The 23,155-nt window shown below is 40.3% G+C and overlaps 1 protein-coding gene across 3 annotated transcripts in view; it reads left to right on the top strand.

Annotated features, from left to right (window-relative positions):
* ZRANB3 (zinc finger RANBP2-type containing 3) overlaps positions 1-23,155 on the top strand; it is a 128,456-nt gene that overhangs the window by 32,212 nt on the left and 73,089 nt on the right. For 2 of the 3 annotated variants that reach the window (XM_073305335.1, XM_073305334.1), the window contains exons 3-6: positions 5,110-5,128; positions 12,818-12,996; positions 17,649-17,880; positions 21,146-21,231. In XM_073305335.1, the coding sequence (XP_073161436.1) occupies positions 5,110-5,128; positions 12,818-12,996; positions 17,649-17,880; positions 21,146-21,231 (516 nt within the window). The remainder of the gene's footprint in view (positions 1-5,109; positions 5,129-12,817; positions 12,997-17,648; positions 17,881-21,145; positions 21,232-23,155) is intronic. The other variant, XM_073305336.1, reaches the window with a different exon arrangement.

Raw genomic sequence — 23,155 nt, 5'->3', positions numbered from 1 at the left:
TCTTTAAACACTGCTTAGACAATATATTTCTGTTGATGGCTCTAAGAAAAGTAATGGAGCTGAATTCTACGTTGGCAGGGTGCATCTTATTGTGCATTAAAGAAACTTGTAAGTCAGTGGGACTGCCAGGATCATTAGTCGTTTAAAGGTGGAATGGTGACTGTTTCATGTGCAGAAAGAATGTGCTTCTGATGCCAGTTTCCTCAAGGAATACCTTTCTTATTTTTACCTGACACTTAAGACTAGGTTTGCATTTTAAAAAGAGGGTTTCAATATCATAGTATAGAATGTGCATATTTCTCAATAATGCATTCTACATTCATTCTGAGCCTCAAGATTGCTTATGATATGTGCACATGAAGAATATTCAAAAATCCTTCTGAGGGCTTGTCTGAACTGGCGAAGTGCATTAGAGGGGTGTGCTTTGGAAAGTGCTATAACTACCCCATATAGATCTTGCTGGCCTTTAACACAAACTAGGTACCATTTTAGAGCATGCCAGCAGAGTTTATGTGGGGCTGTTAGAGAGGTGTGATTTGTAAAGTGCTCCAGTACATTTTGCCAATACTGTGTAGACAAGCCCTGAGTATTGCATTCAAATATGAAACACAAAAATAAAAAAAATAGCGTGGCTACTAGGGTTGCCAATTCTCCAAGATTGGCCTGGAGTCTCCCAGAATTGGCATTGATCTCCTGGTGACTATTGAAAGCAACCCAGGAGATTTTAATAGGATATTTAAAGAAAATGACATTACGTCATGTTGGGGGAAAAAAATATCTCCCGGAATAGCTTCAGTCAGAGTTGGCAACCCGAGTGGATACACATCTTTGTATAGAATCAGTACCCTCTTAATTAATACTCCTGAGTTCCAAATCAGGAGAGTGTAGTAATATGGGAGATTTCCTTAGAAAACATAAACTTTCTAAAACTTGATATCAAGTATTAGACACACATTTACCAGTGTGTAGGCATCAGTTACTGGAAAATATCATTTATGAGAAATGGAACCAGGAACTGAATTGAAACTTTGGGTTATAATCTATCAACAAGTTTTGTGTGTATATGCATTATAAGCGGGGTTAACAGCACCACCTATTAATGTTACCCAACAGTTCCCATTATACGATTGTTTTCAATTACATACAACTCTGACAACCTTTAACTGTTCAGGCTGAAATTTTCCAGATGGGGTGTCTTCTGGCTGATTGATTGATTTTGAGGATGGGGGGTAAGAGGGGGAAGGTTTTCATCCAACATGGTTTTAGCCATTTCTGAGAGCAAGGCGAGGGAAAAGTATGTTTTCCTCATGGTTTTTAAAAAAAAAAAAAAGTGTCAGTTTTTTCTTTGGAAATCTCTAGCACCCCCAGGAGTTGGAACAGGGGCTTACATTTTACAGAAGAGTAGTCTTTGCATCAGAGATAATATGCCTTTTGCCATTGCCATGAAAATCTGACCAATTTGGCTCAATTATAACCCTTTGAAAAAAATCAGTTTACACATGCTCAGTACAGACTGGCTAGAGATTGGCAGTTAAATTCCCCAAAGAGTCTGTCCCCATTGGGCATGCTACAGCCTAGGGCTGCTGGATGCTGTACAAAACTTTCCCTGCAATTGCTGCTTTGAGTCAGTCTGGAATCAGGCACCAGACCTGCGAGCAGGCAGCCTGTCTCTCCTGTGCCCTTAGTGTTCAACCAGGCAGCCTGGAGGAGGCAGCTGCACAGTTAAAATGCAGAGGGAAGAACAGCTGGGACAAAGGGGGCCTAGGGAGTAGCTTGGCACTAGGTTCCAGCTCTGCCAATGACCCGTGTGAGTATCGTTAGCATGCTACTTGGAATTTCTGGGGTGTGTGGTTCAGTTCACTTCTAAAAACCCTAAAATTACACACAATGCCTGAAAAATTTACTAACTATATATTAGTTTGACAACCAAATCTAATTGTCAGATAACAAAAGCCCAAAGGTCAGAGGCCCCACCACTGAGGTCCAGGTGCAACTATTTGTCAATCCTAATTAGGGATGTAAATATTGTTTAAAAAGTTAACCATTTAAACAATTAAAATTGTCATTTAACTGGTTAACTGATTAAAGAGAATGGGGCTGCTCTGGCCAGCTGGCACGGGGCTGTGGGTTAACGGTTAGGGTGGTTAACGGTAAGACTGATGTTTACCGGGTAATCGTTTAACTGCTTAATATTTTACATCCCTAATCCTAATAACTTCTAGGAATTCAGAGTGTGCTGATATTTATACCAGGATGTTGCTGCAGAGCCTGCTTGGGGCCTTCATCTTCCAGACTGATCTGTGGTGCAGAGGTATTTTGATAAATCGAAAGCTCCACCACCTTCAGTGCTTCTGCAGGACAGAAAGTTTGTCTCTTCTCCCTTGTGTAGAGTGTCTCCTGACCAACCCCTGCAACAAACCCATTGCCAACTCTGTCTGTATATCTATTCAAGGGACACCATTATAGGACCCAACCACATCAGCCACGCCATCAAGGGCTCGTTCACCTGCACATCTACCAATGTGATATATGCCATCATGTGCCAGCAATGCCCCTCTGCCATGTACATTGGCAGAGCAGACAGTCTCTATGCAAAAGAATAAATGGACACAAATCAGACATCAAGAATTGTAACATTCAAAAATCAGTAAGAGAGCGCTTCAGTCTCTCTGGACACTCAATAACAGACTTAAGTCGCCATTCTTCAACAACAAAACTTCAAAAACAGACTTCAGCGAGAAACTGCAGAACTGGTATTTGCAAACTTGACACCATCAAATTAGGCCTGAATAAAGATTGGGAGTGGCTGGGTCACTACAAAAAATAATTTTTCCCTCTGTTGATACTCACACCTTCTTGTCAACTGTTGGGAATGGGCCGCATCCACTTTGATTGAATTGGCCGCGTTAGCACTACAAAAGTAATTTTCCCTCTGTTGATATTCACCCCTTCTTTTCAACTGTTGGGAATGGGCTACCTCCACCCTAACTGAATTGTCCTCATTAGCACTGATCCCCCACTTGGTAAGGCAACTCCCATCTTTTCATGGGCTGTATATTTATACCTGCTTACTGTATTTTCCACCTGCATCTGATGAAGTGGGTTATATCCCACAAAAGCTTATGCCCAAATAAATTTGTTAGTCTCTAAGGTGCCACAAGGACTCCTCATTGTTTTTACTGATACAGACTAACATGGCTACCCCTCTGAAACCAGTCTCCTGATTATTACACATATACAAGATGAAAACCCATACTTGTCACACAGGTATAATTCGTAAAGTGTAAAAAAGTTGAAAATGGCTGAGAACTTAAAAATTGGGTGGTAACAGACCACAAATTCCAGTGAATATTGAACCTGGTGATATTCTAAGTAACAAGAACTCTCACCCATGCTTGTAGCTATTTCCATTGCTTCACACTGACTCAGCAGACATTTTAGGTTTCAGAGTGACAATCCTGGAATTTTATTATGAAGATGGAGGGAGGGGATAGTTTCCAGGACACTCTCCCCCTCCTGTTAGCTGTTGTGAGAGAACCTAAGGCCTGTTCTACACTAGAAAATTAGATCAGTTTAACTGCATTAGTCAGGGGTATGAAAAATCCATATCCCTGGTCGGCATTGTTAAACTGACCTTAGTCTCCATATAGATAGTGCAAGGTCCATGGAAGAATTCTTCCATTGACCTAGCTACCACCTTTTGGGGAGGTGGATTATCTGTGCAGATGGGAGAATCCCTCTCATCGGGGTAGGTAGTGTCTGAACTGTAGCATTTTAAGTGTAGGCAAGCCCTCAGTAAACTAAGAAAGTAAAGAGTCCTTCTTAGCCTTTGTTTCAGCTCCAGTGCCTTCCTTTGCAACTGCTCATAGTATTTTACAACAACCATGTGAAACTGATAGAATTCTTGTTTATTTTCAAACATGGTTCACAATAGTGAACTGTAAAACCGACCAGTGTTGTTAATTTCATTCTGTGGCTTGGAAAAACCCTGAGAATCCACAGAGATGCTGGGGCAATCTTTCTCCAGTCTTGGAAAGATGCAGCTGTATTTCATCACATCTGAAAGTTATCTCTGCCGCTGTGACTTATTTTCACTTGTTAAATGAAATTTAATTTTGCAGAATTTAGTTATCTTAGTCCCCCCATGCTTGGCAGGCACATAGGGAGTGGACATTCCAAGACAGGAATCTAAATTATATATGGACACAGTCCTAATAGTAGCATATCATTTAATATTATAAGCAAACAAACAATCAGTTTAGTGAAGTAACTAACATCAGACATCTCTGTCAAACATGATGGGTAGAGGCAGTTAAGGACATTGGCCAATGTGTCAATTGAGAGCAATATGAAATAGCTGTAATTTTATCATTCATTATTTTGTACTATATGTCTCAAAATCTGAAATTGCTGTGTACTATCACACACAACCTGGGATTGCAACAACATGCATATATTCCGAACAAGTATTGTAGGATGTACTGTTTCTCACTGCAATCTGGAAGCTAGTACTGGTCTTACTGAGAATAACACTAGACGGATAAATTCTGAAATGGAAAAATTCCAGTTGATATACATTATAACATGTATAAAGATAAGATTTGTTTGTGGAAGATGGAAGTAGAAGTCAACTTCTGTTTCTACTGTAAAAGTGGCTGGAGGAAACTTCAGAACAAGTAATTACTCCTATTCACAGCTATCTGATTTTTCTGACAGCTAGATATATAATATGTAGCTGAAGGGGTGGATAACATTGCTTCATCCTCTGTGAAAAACGGTACAATAGAAGATACAAAGCTTCTGATGAACATGTAGATGGATATCACATTTAATGTAATGCTAGATTGGACCTGATTTAATACCTTGTTCTAAACTCTAGCATAAATATGTTTTTAGAAGAGTTAACATTCTGGTAGTATTTATTACAGTATTCAATCTATTTCTGGTGAGTTTCAATCATAATGCAGATGACAATAAAACTAGCTTTTGTTCTTAATCTATCAAGCTATTAGTCTGTGTTTTAATCATTAAAATGAATCTGTAGATAAATGCAATTTTAATTATTTTATCTGTTGCATTTACTGAAACATTTCCCTTTTTTGCATCTAGGTGTATGATAGCTGATGAGGTAAGTTATTTTCCATCTTCCTATCTAATATCATTTATATTACTGTTGACTTTGTTGAGAATGTCTCTTTTTTGGGGGAAGGGGAGGGGTGGGCTAGGAATGAGAGAGGCATTATTATAATGCTCATTAGATTCAATGAAGCTATCTAAGTAAGGAAGTGAAAGTTGAGATTGTGACTGCCTGGTTTAAAAGCAGATTTGAACAACTTGTTTTTAAAGATCAATTTTAATTGCTTGTTATGGATGTTAAAGCTCCTCTCCTGAAAAATCCTTAAAATATTAACTTTACTTATACATTAGTTTTAAGAATTCTGTCACTGTGTAGATTGCTATTTTTAAGCCACAAATAAACAATCTTAAACTGAAGTGACACCTGTTTTAAACAAAAATAAAAGGAGGACTTGTGGCACCTTAGAGACTAACAAATTTATTTGGGGGCAGAAGGTGATGGCTAGTGGCGTTCTGTTCTTTGTTGGGCCTGTCCTGTAGTAGGTAACTTCTGGGTACTCTTCTGGCTCTGTCAATCTGTTTCTTCACTTCAGCAGGTGGGTACTGTAGTTGTAAGAATGCTTGATAGAGATCTTGTAGGTGTTTGTCTCTGTCTGAGGGGTTGGAGCAAATGCGGTCGTATCGTAGAGCTTGGATGTAGACGATGGATTGTGTGGTGTGCTCTGGATGAAAGCTGGAAGCATGTAGGTAGGCATAGCGGTCAGTAGGTTTCCAGTATAGGGTGGTGTTTATGTGACCATCGCTTATTAGCACTATAGTGTCCAGGATGTGGATCTCTAGTGTGGACTGGTCCAGGCTGAGATTGATGGTGGGATGGAAATTGTTGAAATCATGGTGGAATTCCTCAAGGGCTTCTTTTCCATGGGTCCAGATGATGAAGATGTCATCAGTGTAGCGCAAGTAGAGTAGGGGCATTAGGGGACGAGAGCTGAGGAAGCGTTGTTCTAAGTCAGCCATAAAAATGTTGGCATACTGTGGAGCCATGCAGGTACCCATGGCAGTGCCACTGATTTGAAGGTATACATTGTCCCCAAATGTGAAATAGTTATGGGTGAGGACAAAGTCACAAAGTTTAGCCACCAGGTTTGCCGTGACATTATCGGGGATACTGTTTCTGACGGCTTGTAGTCCATCTTTATGTGGAATGTTGGTGTAGAGGGCTTCTACATCCATAGTGGCTAGGATGGTGTTTTCAGGAAGATCACCGATGGATTGTAGTTTCCTCAGGAAGTCAGTGGTGTCTCGAAGATAGCTGGGAGTGCTGGTAGCGTAGGGCCTGAGGAGGGAGTCTACATAGCCAGACAATCCTGCTGTCAAGGTGCCATTGCCTGAGATGATGGGGTGTCCAGGATTTCCAGATTTATGGATCTTGGGTAGCAGATAGAATACCTCTGGTAGGGGTTCCAGGGGTGTGTCTGTGCAGATTTGTTCTTGTGCTTTTTCAGGGAGTTTCTTGAGCAAATGGTGTAGTCAAGAAACTCCCTGAAAAAGCACAAGAACAAATCCGCACAGACACACCTGGAACTCTGACCATGGGTATTCCATATGCTACCCATGATCACTCTCGTTACAGTGTGTATGGTAACACCCATTGTTTCATGTTCTCTGTGTGTATAAATCTCCCCACTGTATTTTCCACTGAATGCATCCGATGAAGTGAGCAGTGGCTCACGAAAGCTAATGCTCAAATAAATTTGTTAGTCTCTAAGGTGCCACAAGTCCTCCTTTTCTTTTTGCAGATAGAGACTAACACGGCTGCTACTCTGAAACCTGTTTTAAACAGATAGTTGCAAATGTGAATCTATGCAATGCAACAGCGCAAGTGTACTTAATAAAGTAATACATGATTCTCAGAGAATGAAACAATGATTCTTTGATTTCTTAGGGAAATGTAAATTCTTTGTATGATACAGCATGGTACCTTTGACTGTGCTGTGTAACCAAAGTACCATATAGTGTCAAGGCAAAGTGAGTCAGGGGCCCATAGGGTTCTGTGGCCTTTTGGATCCAGAATGTACTTCACAGAGTGAGTTTCCTCTCAACAGCTCCTCCTCCTTTATATTGAGGGAGCTCCAGCTCAAGCACTTCTACTAATCTCAACTGCAACCTGGTTTTCTGGGAAGAGGCGATCCGATAACCAGGTCCAAAACCATTTAGAATTCAAGATGCATGAATCAGAGTCTATAGAAACTAGTCTTCCAGGTTAAAAAGTAGTTTGAGGCTTGTGTGTGGTTTTTGGTTTGTTTTGTTTTTTTGGCATGTTGAATTAAGTACTACTGGTTGATAAAAACTCAAGAAGAAACCATTTTAAGAAATATATTTTGAAGTTGCTATATTATTTTAAACATATCAATTTCTTCTTTACCTGTAGCTCAGTATTTTATCTCTCAGTGATGATTTTCTTCTTTAGGCTGTGAACCAGTTGACTCGCTCACCTCCTCCTCTGTATTTATCTTTTTATTGACTGCTTTTGGGGTGCTCAGCCTATTTAAGATTATGTGCACCATCTACTGTAAATAAAATGATTACTAACTCAATATTGCAATGAGGGGATTATCTGTGATTTGTATTAATTATCCTGTAGTTATAATGAACTGAATCATAGCTCTGTATTTCAGTTGTTGTACTGTTCTTCATATGGATAAAATGTTTATAATATTCCTTATTAATTTAATTTTAATTTCCATCTACTTCAGTCAGTTAAAATATAATAATGTTTATAATTAACACTACTATTAATTTTTCATCCTGGGTACACACTTCATAAATTGTGCATTCAATACTTCATTTAATAGAGAATTATTATCCATTTGTATTACCCATAAATTGAAATAGTGTAGAAAGTTAGATACCAAAAATATTCCTGCCTAGAAAGATTTGCAATCTGAAAGCACTGTGATTAGCTATTGTTCTACTTTTACGGTCAGTGCTGAAAAATCTACATTGATTACTAGGGCCCTGCCAAATTCATGGCCATGAAAAACACGTCACGGATCGTGAAATCTGGTCTTTTGTGCTTTTACCCTACACTATACAGATTTCATGGGGGAGACCAGCTTTTCTCAAATTGGGAGGCCTGACGCAAGGAGGGGTCGCAAGGTTATTTTAGGGGGTTGCAGTATTGCCACCCTTACTTCTGCGCTGCTTTCAGAGCTGGGCAGCCAGAGAGAGGCGGCTGTTAGCCGGGCGCCCAGCTCTGAAGGCAGTGCCCTGCCAGCAGCAGTGGAGACGCAAGGGTGGGAATACCATACCATGCCACCCTTACTTCTGCGCTGCTGTCTTCAGAACTGGACAGCTGGAGAGTCCCAGCTGCTGACTGAGGGCGCAGCTCTGCAGGCAGCAGGACAGAAGTAAGGGTGGGAATACCATACCATGCCATCCTTACTTCTGCACTGCTGCTGGCGGCGGCTCTGCCTTCAGAGCAGGGCTCCCAGCCAGCAGCCACCACTCTCCAGCTGCCCAGCTCTGAAGGCAGTGCAGAAGTAAGGGTAGCAGTATAGCAAGCCCTCCCCCCACCCGCCCTACAATAACTTTGCGACCCCTCCAGAACTTCTTTTTGAGTCAGGACTCCTACAACTACAGCACCGTGAAATTTCAGATTTAAATAGCTGAAATTAGGACATTTACCATTTTTAATATCCTGTGACCGTGAAATTGACCAAAATGGACCGTGAATTTGGTAGGGCCCCATTGATAACTGAAGAAAGTGCTTTCCCATTAAAATATCTTCATTGTTCCCATGCAGCCTTTCATTTCCACAAGCTCCCAAATGGACTCCAGTCCAAAAAAATATATTCTTAGCTTTTTGGTAGGATTTTACACCAATCAGTTGTCTGCATTACATATTTTTGTTGTGGATTTTCATCAAACCACTTAAACCATTCTTCTTGTCTATAACCTATTTCAGAAATATTTTCATTGCAGAAAAAGGCATAAATACATATTTTATCCAATAACTATTTTTCATATCAAATATCAACTCCAAAGAACCATGTCTGTCTGCTAATGTAGGAATGTTCCCAACAGTATACTCTCAAGTGATTTGTCTAATTAATTTTTAAATAACTCAAGAAATGGTACTCCCATCATTTACATATGAAGACTATTCCATAGCAATATAATTCTTATCAATAGAAAATGTTTCGCAATGTTCAGTCTAATTTATTTATTCATTTGTTTATTGCATATCTCATCCTGATTTTCCTAGTTATATTATATTCCATGGGCTACCCTCTCTTGTTCAGTTTTCCCATGCATAAAATAAGGGTTATAAAACTTCTCTACATCACATAAGTATTGAGGATTGATTTTAAACTTTTGTCCAGTGTTTAAGATGAAAAATGCTTGTAAGTGTTAAGTATCTTCACCCTTCAAATACTTGTAAAAGATTATAACATTCCTCTGCCCTCTTAATTGTCATTTGGCCAAGCCCTACTATGAATATTATAAACTTTCCTCATAAGTCAGTCCCTCAGATGTGCCAGTCCCTTCTGTTGCTCCTCTCTATTTTCTCTTCTGCTTGTTCATATCTTTTTAGTGTTGAGGTGCCCAGAAATAATGTGGTTATTCCATTTGTAATATCACTAGAATTGGAAGTGAGGGATTATCATCTCCCTTTTCTGTGTCTATATATGTAACTCCACATTTCATTCCATTTTTGCTACCATATTGCATTCCAAATTAACAGTCAGTGTAGTGTTGCCTTAGGACTCTCAATATTCGTGGCGGTGGGGTGGTGTATCTATATACACTTCTCTCTAAAAATTTAATCTTTTCTTTCTAAAGGGCCTACCACCACCAATTCTTTTTTTTTTTCTTCCCAGTATCAGTAGATTTGTCTACATCTTAGTGTCATTGCTATGAGATCTCCCAGTGGTGCCTGGGGCGGAGCCTTAACTGTGTTGACTAGTTATTGAGATCTCCTTAAATGAAGTCACTAAGATACTATACTGAGATACATATCTGAGCTGATCATGTCTTTACTGTGAGTATTCACACAGCACTGATTAAGTTTCCAAAGTCTTGCAGAATGCACTAGACTCCAGAATGCAGAATGCACTAGACTCCATGGGAAATCCAAGCAGAATTATTTGGGGCCTGCCTCTTCTTTAGTAGTTGAAAAGATCTTATCAGGAATCTGAAGGGTAGGTTCCCAGCCTTAGTTGTTCCTTCTAGGAATATTCAGATATGTTAGCATTTTTAACAGGAGTCTTAAATTCAAGACCTTAAGAGTTCATATCTGCCATCTCTTACCTCCTTTGTAATGTACTTTGAGATCTACTGATGTAAAGTACTATATGACAAATAGGTGGTGTATTATTATTATTTATTATTATTATCTCCAATGTTGGAGGCCCATTTGAGAGGGATTCTTATCCTTATATTGCCATGCTTTTTGTGCTTTTTCATTAAAGGCCCAAACATTGAGCCTTTACCTTTCCACCCTATCAAAGGTTACCTACCTAGAGTTATATTGGCCTCTTTTTGAATCTGTGGTATAGGAATGGTACCTCTCCGCCTCTGTTGGTGAAAGTAACACTTGCTATTTTGTTGGCTTGCTATGTCAAGACTGAATTTTCAGTTTTGATTCTCCTTATGTTTAAGTTTGTCTGGCATTACATTTACCTCTGTAACTTCTGTCAAAAAAACAATAATTTCATGTTAATAAAATGTTGAGTCTGCTTATCATCGTTACCAATCAGTGTTTCTCCTCCAGGAGAGGTTTCACATTATATTTGACTTACACTCAAAAGTACTGATGGCCTAAGAACTTATTTCTAGGATCCTAAAAGAGGATTGTAGGCCACTAAAACCACCTTCTTCCATTGAATTAAGGGCTATATTTGTAAGGCATACTAGCAAGCAAGAAAATCTTCTCTAGATGACTGGGGCCATTATAGAAGTGATATGGGCTCCCTTCTGGGAAGTTAGGGCTGAGATGATATCATGAGGAATATAGCACTTGATCCTCTCTTCACTCCTTCATCAATCATCATCTGATGGATCCATCCCTCTGTTACTTACCTCACCCTCTCTTAATGGCTCCTGACCAAAGGAGGTTGTGCTAGGCTCATCAAGTAAGACCACTTCACTACATACTTCAGCTTGTTGTTTTTTAACTGTTTTTTTTTGTGTTTTGTTGTTTTTTTTTGGTGAGAGAAGACAGGACATTTGAGAAAGGAACATTACTTAGTGGTAACTTTATCTTTCTGTTCTTCAATCCTGTATTCCTCTCTTTTTCTTATAGTTTCTTAATTTGGAATATTCTCTACTTCTTCCTTGACTCTGGGCTATGAGGTATGGAGGGTGAGTTTATATACCCTCTGGGAGTTTGCAGTCTGCTCTGTGTGAACTTGCTTCCAGTAGGTGGAGCTAAAATGCTTGCTATTATGGACTGTTCCTTTGTGGGATGACAGAAGAGGAAGGACTTCAACAAATTGAATTAAAGACATATAATTCTCCCTTTTCTGACAGGTTTCAGAGTAACAGCCGTGTTAGTCTGTATTCGCAAAAAGAAAAGGAGTACTTGTGGCACCTTAGAGACTAACCAATTTATTTGAGCATAAGCTTTCGTGAGCTACAGCATCCGATGAAGTGAGCTGTAGCTCACGAAAGCTTATGCTCAAATAAATTGGTTAGTCTCTAAGGTGCCACAAGTACTCCTTTCCCTTTTCTGACATTACTCCAGAATTAATAAGAAGTTTCTTGTGAACTCCAGAGGCATTGCCCCAAACTCGTATTACAGAGCTGCTACAGAAAGATGCAGTTCTCATTAACTGCAGTGCCAAGGTTGGAATTTTGTTTTCACAGAATTACTTGCTGAGCCATAAATCAGTTCATCATCTAGAAAGATGTATTGTGATCTACAAAATGGGAGTACATTTTCATAGCCAGCTAGTCAAAGGAGATTTTTAAATGGTCACTTTAAAATGTTTTTGTAAAGTTCTAGGGTATTGATGGGATAAATAAATCTAAATAAAAGCCCAGACAGTTATACTGTTAATCTAAAATGTATGCAAGAAATGCATATTTCTAGTTGTTTGATGCAAAAAATTATCAAATTTGAAAATGTATTTTGTAAACTCTCTTAAATTCATTTCTCTTAAATATAGTTTGATCATAAAACTTTTTTCCTTCACATTACGTCTTATAATTTTTACAGTTTTTTTAAATTGACTCTTTATCTGCATACAAACTGGATACTATTCCATGTAAAATAATCCGATACAATTTGAGTATAATTTAGTAGAAAAAAGATTGCTATAAGTTGAAATTAAACATCTGAAAGAATTGTCCAATGGCTGAATGTATTTTCTGTGGGCCTTTGGGAGCTCAAGGAGGTGAAGATTTTTGGCCTCCCCGCCCCTACTACATTCATTATGTGCTTGCTCCAAAGCCTACTGAAGTCAACTGGAGCATTTCTATCAGTTTTAATGGGCTTTGGATCAGGCCCCAAGAACTTTTGACCAGTTTATTTTGAATTTAATTGAAAACCATGCTTTGCAGCTTCTTTCCACAACACATGAGCCTGCCCCTTCTACTCATTTCTCCCTTCTACTGGTCTTCTCTCCCTCAATTTTTTTTTAACCCATCTACTTTGGGCTGTTTTGAAAGGCGTACAGGTTATGCTCACCTTTCAAATGCTGATAATGCCTTTACTTTTTCTGTGTGTCTTTCTTAGATGGGACTGGGGAAGACAATCCAAGCAATTGCCATTTCCTACTACTATAAAAAGGAATGGCCTCTCTTAATAGTAGTCCCTTCATCTCTGAAGTACCCTTGGATTGATGAGATGGAAAAATGGATTCCAGAACTCTGTCCAGATGATATCAGCATCATTCAGAACAAAACTGACATTGGGTGAGTGAAGTTTCTTATTCTCCACAAAAGTCTGTTGCGATTTGTTCAGTGAATACCTGCAAATTAAATTAAATTCACACAGCCCAACATCTAGAAAAGCAAATGATGGACTTGTGCACAAGACTGGGAGTTAGGCAACATGGGTTTTATTCAGGCTATACCAGAATTCTCATGTGACCTAAAGAAAGAAACTTAACTTCTTAACTTTAGTTTCGCCATTAAATGCAAGCTGTAATGCTTCCTTATCTCAGAGGAGTGATTTTAAAATTTAGGCCAAGATTTTCAGTTTAAGCCAGTTTTTAATCTCAAAAGCAACATAGCGATTTACAGTAATGTCTGGATGGACTTATAAAATGTCTTTCTTGGACAAGGAAAATTGCTCTTTCTGATGTCTGAGGAATGCCAGCAAATGACTTGACTACTGATAGAGACATCTACTGCAGGTAGAGTCCACTTGGAATTATTCAAAACATTTGTACCCTTCTCTGCGATGACCAAATAACTCCAACATAAAAATAGCCTGGAAATATTTGAAAGTGCCGGGAAAAAAATTACCATTCAATGTTAAGAGACAATTGACACTGACAATCAACTGAGATCAGCAAGAATGGTCTCAAAAGCTGTGCTTTGACTCTGAGTTGAGCTATTTCATTTGCAAAGGCGTTGAAGCACTCTGTGCTTCATTGCAATGCCTTGTTGGTGCTTAGTATCTATCAGAAACCAAGATGTGGAGGGTCTGGCCTAGTAGTCATCATGGTGGCAGCCAGGCCAGGAATCAGAGCCAAAGGTTGGAACCAGAATAAGGATTCAAGCGCACATTCAGAACAAAGCAAGCGTAGGGCTGGAGCGGGCTGAGGGCGGTGAAGTCTGTCGCTGCTATCGGGCAGGGGAGAGTGCCAAGCCATAAAATGGCGTCAGGCAGACTGAGCTGCTGTTTCTCTTTTGAGACTTATAGAGTCTCTAAACCAGCTCCTAGGTTGTGGATTGGCCAGAGGCTAGCACAGGAATAACTAATCACTGCATATGCCTTTATCAGACTCTAGTTCAGGGATAACTCAGAGCATAAATTCTGAGGGTGAAGTTCAAACCAAGCCTATCTTGAAGTTCAGGTTGAAGATACCATGTTCAACTCAAACCATGCCTCATCTGTCTCCCAACTCTTGACCAAAATAGGTCAAACCCAGCTTAGTTTTTGCACTAAGTCACATCTCAAAGTTCAGGATGCTGTTGACCCTTGATCTGAACTTGGAGAGTCTATAGTTTTGAGTAAAATGTAATCTATTTCTTAAATACGCTTGTGGAAATAATAATGGACATTATTGAAGCTGTAATAGCAAGTAAAAAAGCCAAAATATATTTATTAAAAATAAGCTTTGCTGCAGGTTTTAACTGCTAAAGGCTTAGAGTGAGGTGTGGTGGAAGTTAGCATGTGCATGACCAAAGGTTCTGAAATTATACGTTCTTCGCCTAAGGTTATAAAACTTATTAATATGCATTTTGTAATAGTTTAATAATGCATCTTGTGGTAGCCAGGTGAACCACAAGCAAACAGATGGTAGCATCTGTTGTATTAATTTAGGTGGACAGGGTCGGGCCAGATGGCTAGAGGAGAGTGATAAAAGGCAGATATATTAGCCCCAGGTTAAGTAGGTCCCTTTTCTCTGGGTAAGGTAACAGGGAAGGTTCCAGAACAATCAGGAACTTTCTGGAAACAATTAAGGCAGACAGGCTGATTAGAACACCTGCAGCCAATCAAGAAGCTTCTAGACTCAATTAAGGCAGGCTAATCAGGGCACCTGGGTTTAAAAAGGAGCTCACTTCAGTTTGTGGTGCACATGTAAGGAGCTGGGAGCAAGAGGCACAAGAAGCTGAAAGTGAGAAAGCATACTACTGGGAGACTGAGAAGTACAAGCATTATCAGACATCAGGAGGAAGGTTCTGTGGTGAGAATAAAGAAAGTGTTGGGAGGAGGTCATGGGGAAGTAGGCCAGGGAGTTGTAGCTGTCACACAGCTGTTACAGGAGTCACTGTAGACAGCGGCAATCCATAGGGCCCTGGGCTGGAACCCGGAGTAGAGAGCGGGCCTGGGTTCCCTCCATCCCTCCAACTCCCTACTTGATACCGGAGGAGTTGAACTGGACTGTGGCTTCCACCAGAGGGGAAGGTCTCTGGCCTGTTCCCCGATCCACTAGGTGGATCAGCAGAGACTGCGGGGATTGTTCTTCTTGCTTTCCCCATACTGGCCAGTGATGAGGCTAACTGAGTGAATGGCAGATTTGAGCCACAAAAGTGGCCAAACTGAGGGCTGCTGTGAACCTCTGAGGCGAGCAAATCCGCCAATAAGTGCAAGACCCACCAAGGCAGAGGAGGAACTTTGTCACAGTTGTTGTGTTACTTTAGGTGGTTAATATAACCCAGTCACTGTCCAACATTAAACAGTGATGAAACAAGTTTCGGGGTTTGGTATATAGACACTTCAGCTTGCTTTAATACCATAGCAAATATATCATTAAAAATCTTCTTAACCTTTTATTAAAGATAAAAAAGAAAAACAGTTAAACCATTTGAAACATAAAGTATTAAATATTACTTTCATTTTAACAACATCCCTTGTACCCGTTCCATTTAGCTGGAGAGAGTTTTTAGAAGGGAAACCTCCCTTCTTTGGCAGTCTCTTAGATGGTATCAAAGATGGTAATAACTGTCCTTTGGGGGTAAAAGAGAAGACGTTAATTGAGATGGGCTGAAGCTACTTTTGTCGCTGCTGTTGTTGAAGTCCAATTCTGTTTCATCGCAGCTGTGCCTGGGGTTCAGTTGGAGCCAGTAGAGGTGGTGATATCATCTGGGTCCCTCTCTCTGGTCTGGTCTGGTCAGGACATCTCTTAGGATCAGGATGACAAAGGCTCAGGGGGTCCCAGGAGATGCCGGGGGTGGCAGCCATGATGGTGAAGCTCACTCCAGTAGCCAGTTTTTCCTCCCCAAAGTCTCTTTCTTTAAGGACCCACAAAAGGGAGTGGTAGACAGAATATCCCATCCCCTCATTATTTTGTCCACCAGTTAGGCCTAGTTTCTGATGCATCAATTTTGGTTCATTGATTTCTGGCTCCCCACTTTTCTTGTTTGCTAAGCATGTTCTTAACACAGTCCTTGAGTTATATTAGTAAGCCTTTTTGTTTGGGCTAATTCTGTTTTTCTGTCTCCCTTTTTTACCTTTTCACCTTAGCATTTGTGACATAGGTTATTGTGACATCTTATGAAATTTCACTTACTTTTTACAGTTGAGCTCATAATTAGAGTAAATTTGAAGGCCCAGTTATCACAACACATCTTAGGGACTTTTTGGAATAAGAACTAACCACACTAACATATTAAAATTATTGGGAAATGGACTGATGCAAATGGTTAACTGTCAGAAATGTAATTATGCTAAATCAGAATACCACATATGAACAATTATAACCCTCTCCCACAATACCAGATATGGGGGCTGAGACTTGATCAGATTTGGTTTCAGATATATGTGGGTGGAATGAAAAAAGTGTATAAAAGGTTGTGAAACCTATGCCTAGTTGGGAAATTGAGAATGACAGAGTAAGCGACTCCCAAAACTGTCATCTCCTCTTTTGGTGTGCTCCACTGACTGTTTTTTCCATCTTTGTTTCTAATGGTCTCCATAAGGTTGTAAGTATGCACAATGTAAGACTGTAAGTATGAACAGTGCAGGAAACCACTTTATTATATTTATCTTAGATGTATAGATTTTTCTGTGATGTCAATTATATTTGTCCATATTAACTAACAGTCATAAAGTTTCTGTGTGTGCTTCACCAATCTCATCTTAATTAACTTTAAGTAGCTGCCTGCAGTTGTAGCATATCTTGCTAGTCAAATAGTTATCTTCGCATCGAGTTTGTATGGAGCTACCCACATGTTTGGGGTGTACTGAATTCATCAGAAGTACATTGGGAGCTTCTGATTCAGTCATTGACATCCTTGATGCATTCTCATGCATCAGTCTATAATGTGATGTGTAATATATCTGTTCTGGGAATGTGAAGTGTTTACAGTACTTTTGTGTGTAGTTTGCCAATGTTGCAGATGCTTGAACAGTTGATATTAGAGAATTTTGGCATTTAAACCAATAGGTATAGCAGTTGTATTTGGCCTCATGCACACTTTCTTAATGGAGATTTCAGAGTAACAGCCATGTTAGTCTGTATTCGCAAAAAGAAAAGGAGTATTTGTGGCACCTTAGAGACTAACCAATTTATTTGAGCATGAGCTTTCGTGAGCTACAGCTCACTTCATCGGATGCATACCTTGGAAACTGGAAATGGCCCAACTTGATGATCACTTTAGATAAGCTATTACCAGCAGGACAGTGGGGTGGGAGGAGGTATTGTTTCATGATCTCTGTGTGTATATAAAGTCTGCTACAGTTTCCACGGTATGCATCCGATGAAGTGAGCTGTAGCTCACGAAAGCTCATGCTCAAATAAATTGGTTAGTCTCTAAGGTGCCACAAGTACTCCTTTTCTTAATGGAGATTGTTTCTGTAACACTTTTTCAGCGTATTCACTTTTCTTTCTTTCTTTGTGAGTTAGTCCTGTTATGATAAATGAATAACCAAACCCCTGGATTTTCTTTTCTAGGAGAATATCGACCAGCAAAGTGACAGTTTTGGGTTATGGCCTACTAGCTACAGATGCACAGACTTTAGTAGACACTTTGTACAAACAAAACTTTAAGATAGTTTTGGTTGATGAGTCTCACTATATGAAATCCAGGAATGCAACCCGCAGCAAGATTTTATTGCCAATTGTGCAGAATGCTGCACGAGCAATTCTTCTTACTGGAACTCCTGCTCTAGGAAGACCTGAAGAGGTATTAAAAGTATTGTTCTTTTTTAAAGGGATGATGGTTCATTTATGAAGTATATCATTTTATAAAGCCTGTAGATCTATACAGTTACATGCACTGGGACATTCTGTTACTTTATGCACTTATTACAATATGAAATGTGAGTATCCGAAACCAGAAGAGGTTGCTTAATTTTGTGTTGGTTATATTGGGATTTTATAAAATATATTTGTATTTTCGTATTTACTGTTTCAAGCATATCAACAGTCAGAAAGATGACACCAGAGAGTAGCCTTTCAAGGAAAACTAATCTATTATATATAATTTCTGTGCTTAACTAATACCAATATTTGATAAGATTAGTTGATTCATCTTGAATTCAGTGTGAAATAATGGTTTTTATTCAGTTAACAAGTTCTCAATAATTGATTTATCTTCCCAACGTGTGAAAATCAAGTAGGTATGATCATTTTTACTTAATATTTTCACCGAACATTATTTAGTGTTGGGAATGCTCTAATAAAAACTGGGAAAAAAGCTCTATGAATCCCTGAAATTTCTCAGATCATGACACAAAAGTATTAATACAATTGCCCATCAAGAATTCTGTTCTAGGGTAGCAACAAATAGTATGATTCAAGTCCCATTTCTTCAACATTACCAATGGGATCAGAACAGTATCTACTAGGGTAGCATTATCTCCCGTAAATGTAAACAAACTTGTTTGTCTTAACTATTGGCCGAAGAAGAAGTAGGATGCCAGTGGCTGGGAGGCAAATAAGCAAATTATCCCTGTTGTAAAAACTACATTATATAATATTCCTGAGGGAATTCAGTGCAAAAAAAATGAAAAATTCTGCATCAAAAAATGAATTCTGTGCACAGTATTTAAAAATTCTGCAGAATTCTGCATATTTTATTTGTCAAAATAACACTATATAATCACACCATTTTCAGTTATTTACTAACAAATATTTTGAAATGAATTACCAAAATAATTTAAAATGGTGTGGTTATATTGTTGTGTTTCTGTTATTTTGACAAATAAAATATGCAGAAATGTGCATAATTATAAAATTTTTAATGTTTTGGTGCAGAATTCCCCCAAGAGTACCAAGGTTCTGTGTGGCGCAATCGGGGTGCAGGCAGTTTCGTGCGGGGGTCTGAGTGCGGGGGGAATCTAGATCCACAGGGGCTAGATGTGGGGTTTGGGTGCAGGGGGAATGGGACTCTGCAGGGGTGTCCAGGTGAAGATTGTTAGGGCTCAGTGGGAGGGGGCTGGGGGAGTGGGGCTTGGTGAGGTGGGAGTCTGGGTGTGGGAGGCTCCTGATGCAGGGGTGAATCTTAGTGGGATAGGGGTTTGGGGGCTCAGTGAGGAGGTTCTGGGTGTGGGAACTCCTGATGGGGGGGGAGGGGCTCTCTTGGGGGAGGTTCCGGGTGTGGAGATGGGGAACTATACAGGGAGCTGCTCCCCCTGTCCGTCCAACCCCTGTGCATCCGGACCCCCGTACACCCAAACTCCCCCACTGAGCTTCATCACACCTGCCCCCACCCCCCCCACCCCCCTTTCCCCTGCAGCCAGGAGAAGTTTCTGGGGTTTGATCTGACCCAGCCCTGGCTGCTCTGTGCAGGGAAGGGTAAACTCTGTCTCCATTCTCCTCCTTCCCCACACCCGGCCCAGCTGGGACTAACATCCCTGGGCAGCTGGGACATCCCCAGACCTCCCTGCCCCCAATGATTTACCTCTCTCGTAGCTGTCTGAACAGATGCATCTGAGCTGCTGGGGTGGGGTGAGTGCGCACTGGTGCAGCTTCTTTGCTTCCCCACATAAACTATTTTCTGCAAGGAAGCAAAGAGAGTCTCCGCGGGGGCATTTTTCTGCTGAACCGCAGTGGCACATAATTCCCCGAGGAGTAAAATATTTTGCTGTGAAATCCTCTGAAGGTGTGGCAGAAATGCATTGCATTGTTGATGTGTAGCAGGTAAATAAGGGTAAAATGCTCCTGGCCTAGAAACTGTAAAATCTGGCCCAAAATAGTAGCATCTCTTCCACCTGCTGTCTTGAAATAAGCCTTTGGGGAAGGGAAAAGACACTGAGAGGTGTCTAATTCCTGGTGTGGGATCAGGACAAATCATGTGTGGGCTTGGAAACACTGAAATAATACAGGGGATCTGGGAGGATTTGAGGGGGCAGCAGAGTAAATGGGATTGCTGGAGGGCTGTGCGTAAATTTTGTCTTATGCCCCTTAAACTGAGGGAATGCCTATACTTCGAGCTGCAGCTGATTCCCAGCTCAAGGAAACATACTCATGCTAGCTCTGATCATGCTAATGTGCTAAAAATAGAGTGTAGCCTTGGCAGCCTCGATTAGGTGCTAGCTGACCTGAGTACATACCTATTGTTTCAGTTGGCTAGCCTCGCCTGCCACTCATGCTGCCACAGCTACACTCTATTTTTAGACAGCTAGCTCATTCAGAGCCATTTGAGTATGTTTCCTTGAGCTGGGAATTGTACACTCAGCTGGAAGTGTAGTCATACCTACAGTGTCTCAGAGGGTACTTCCTGTGTACGTGGAGGGCCTCGAAAGTAACACAGTTTATGAGTGGATACTTCTGACAGAGAATCCTGGATGGTCTCCACACCCCCTTTCTTCATTACCTCCTTTTAGAGATTGAAAGTTGTTCCATTGTTCCACTTTTCTGGGTTATGATGTGCATGAAATTCCCAGTCTAAATAAAGAAATTCCTGCTCAGGCAAAAATACCAAACAGTATGCATAACATATCTAATCTGAAATGCAGCAAAAACTAATCTGGCTAATAGGTTAATTACATTTTAATAAATAATGTTCCAAGCACTGAAAGCACATCTTTTCTAGCTTCATCCTTATTTCCCTGGCAAAGGGTTAGGAAGAGTGGGCCCAGCTTCTGATACTGAATATCTTGGATTATTTCTCTCCCCTCCCCCGCCCTTGTCTGTGTGAGGCCATCAGTTACATTTTTTCAGGTTACTGATATACCACCCATAAACTCCCCTTCAAGGTCTTTCCACAGATGTTCTCTCCTAGGGGGACATAAAATTCCTATGTAATGTTATTTATTTGTTTCAAGTTTTGTATTTATGTAATGTAGCCTGTAGAAAATAGAGACAGATGAATGATTTATTAAATGAAGATTATTTTTAAATAGTTTTGGTGGAGCTAAGGGTATGGAGAAAAATGTATTTAAAGATCATTTGTATGGTATGGACCCCTCACATTTTATTATTTATATTGGTGTCTTTGTTTACAGCTTTTCATGCAGATTGAGGCACTTTTTCCAAGAAGATTTGGAACCTGGAATGAATATGCAAAAAAATACTGCAATGCTCGTGTCAGGTACTTGCCTTTTTATTTCTCTGTTAACATCTTGTTTTTTATGTTGTGATAAATGAGAAATCCTAATAAGAAAATAATTAAAAGTAAAACATACTGTAATAGGTTGGTTGCCATGCTGCAGCTATACGTTCAGAAACAGCCTAGAGCCTATAGACAAGGGAGGCTAATGGGCAGTGCTTAATTTGTGTCAGGGCTGAGCCCGGCACTTCTAGACTTGGCAATTCATAACCCCTGCATCTCCGGGCTTGCTGCATGAGTTATGAATATAAAAAAATTGCTTGAGCCCTGGCATCTCTTTCATTACAAATTAAGCACTGCTAAGGAGCACTGGAGATGTGAGATGCCGTGAAAGGCAGAAGGAGGATTGCACTGTTCTTTCTTGTGTTCTGTGAAAGTCATAGGGACCAGCAAGCTGCTGCTGCTATTTGTAAATTATTGCTTTGGACAGACCTAGACTGTTTTCTCATTATTGGATTTTTTATATATATAATGTAAGTCCTGATGATGCCAATTTGGTCAAACTGTTAGCCAGTGTGTTAGAAGAATTAAAAATGCAAATAGGCAGGAAAAAAGTCAACAATATTCTTCTTTGAGTGGTTGTAGACATGTATTCTACTTGGCATGTTCGTGCCTACTGTACTGGAGATGGAGATTATTTTCTCACAGCAGTACTCGGGGTGGCACATGTGTCCTGTGCCTCCTCATGGCCCCCCAAGGCTATATAAGGGCGAGTCCACCCCAGTCCTCCCTCATTTTTTTCTTATGGTCAGTTACCTTAGTCCTCCCTTTGAGGGGTTTTCTCCTCACGGTTTTCTCTTTGTATCACAATTTGTTGCTGAGATTTCACTACTGTAAATAGTAGCAATTAGTGTCTGTAGTTTAGTGTAGTTGTTAGTTTAGTTAGTTTTATAATGTTGTGATTCTCAGCACCGTAGGTTATGCAGCATTCCCTGGGTTTCAAGCACTGCCTGTTTTGTGGGGTCCCCAGCACTGTCCCCCACACATTTCCTTTAGTTAAGCACAGTAAGCAATATATTACACTTTTCTGTAATATCTGTCATTCTTTTAAAAAGAGAACACGGGTATCTAGAGATCTTTACCTGAAACAGCATGTGATAGAACAGGCTATGAGGTGTCTTGGCACCAGGACCCTCTTTGGATCATTGGCCAGCCTTCCTCAGGCATTCTCTACCTCTGTGGTAGTTGCCGATAGTCTCTGAACTCTGATTCTTCCCTGAGAAAGGGAAGAGTCAATCCATCATCTCCCAAGGTCCCTCATGAAAGGATCCATAAAATGGATCAGAGCCATCCAAAATCGAAGATGTTCATTCCCCATTTGTGGCAAAAACAGTCTCACAGTGTCCACAAGACTCAGATACCTGGGGTAGAGCTGGACCGTCAACTTGTGTCTCCCTGGTACTGAGGTGAGAGGATCCCAGTACCATACCATTGACTCCAGAACCGTCAGTGGTACAGCTGTTGACTTTGATACTTATGGATATCACAGTGGCTCTGCTGCTTTCTGTACTGACAGTCTCTTATGCCTGTGTGGCAGCAACAGATTTGCTCTGTTTGTCAGTACGCTCCTCTCTATTATTACAGGACATCGGTGCATTTCTAACTCCAGGACAGAGACTAATATCACTGACAACTTTGGGATTGACAAAGATGGCTACTGGGCCAGTATTGTTCTTAGTACCATCGAAATCCTCAACCTCAGTGTTAGCAAACTCAGTACTAAAGTATCCCTCAGAATTGGGACCAATTCCATCTTGTTATTTGGCCCCAATAGTGGACACCTTCTCAATACTGGATCCCTCTTTAAGGTCTTCTGCTTCTTGGGATGCCTTTGCTATACCAACCACAGTTCCTCCTCCAGTACTGACATTTCCCCCTCCCCTGTTAGACTATGGACAAACCAGGT

The sequence above is a fragment of the Lepidochelys kempii genome, chromosome 11 (genome assembly GCF_965140265.1).
Source record: "Lepidochelys kempii isolate rLepKem1 chromosome 11, rLepKem1.hap2, whole genome shotgun sequence".
NCBI classification, from domain to species: Eukaryota; Metazoa; Chordata; order Testudines; family Cheloniidae; genus Lepidochelys; species Lepidochelys kempii.
Note: the sequence above shows the minus strand (reverse complement) of the source record. Positions and strands in the feature narration are given on the sequence as shown.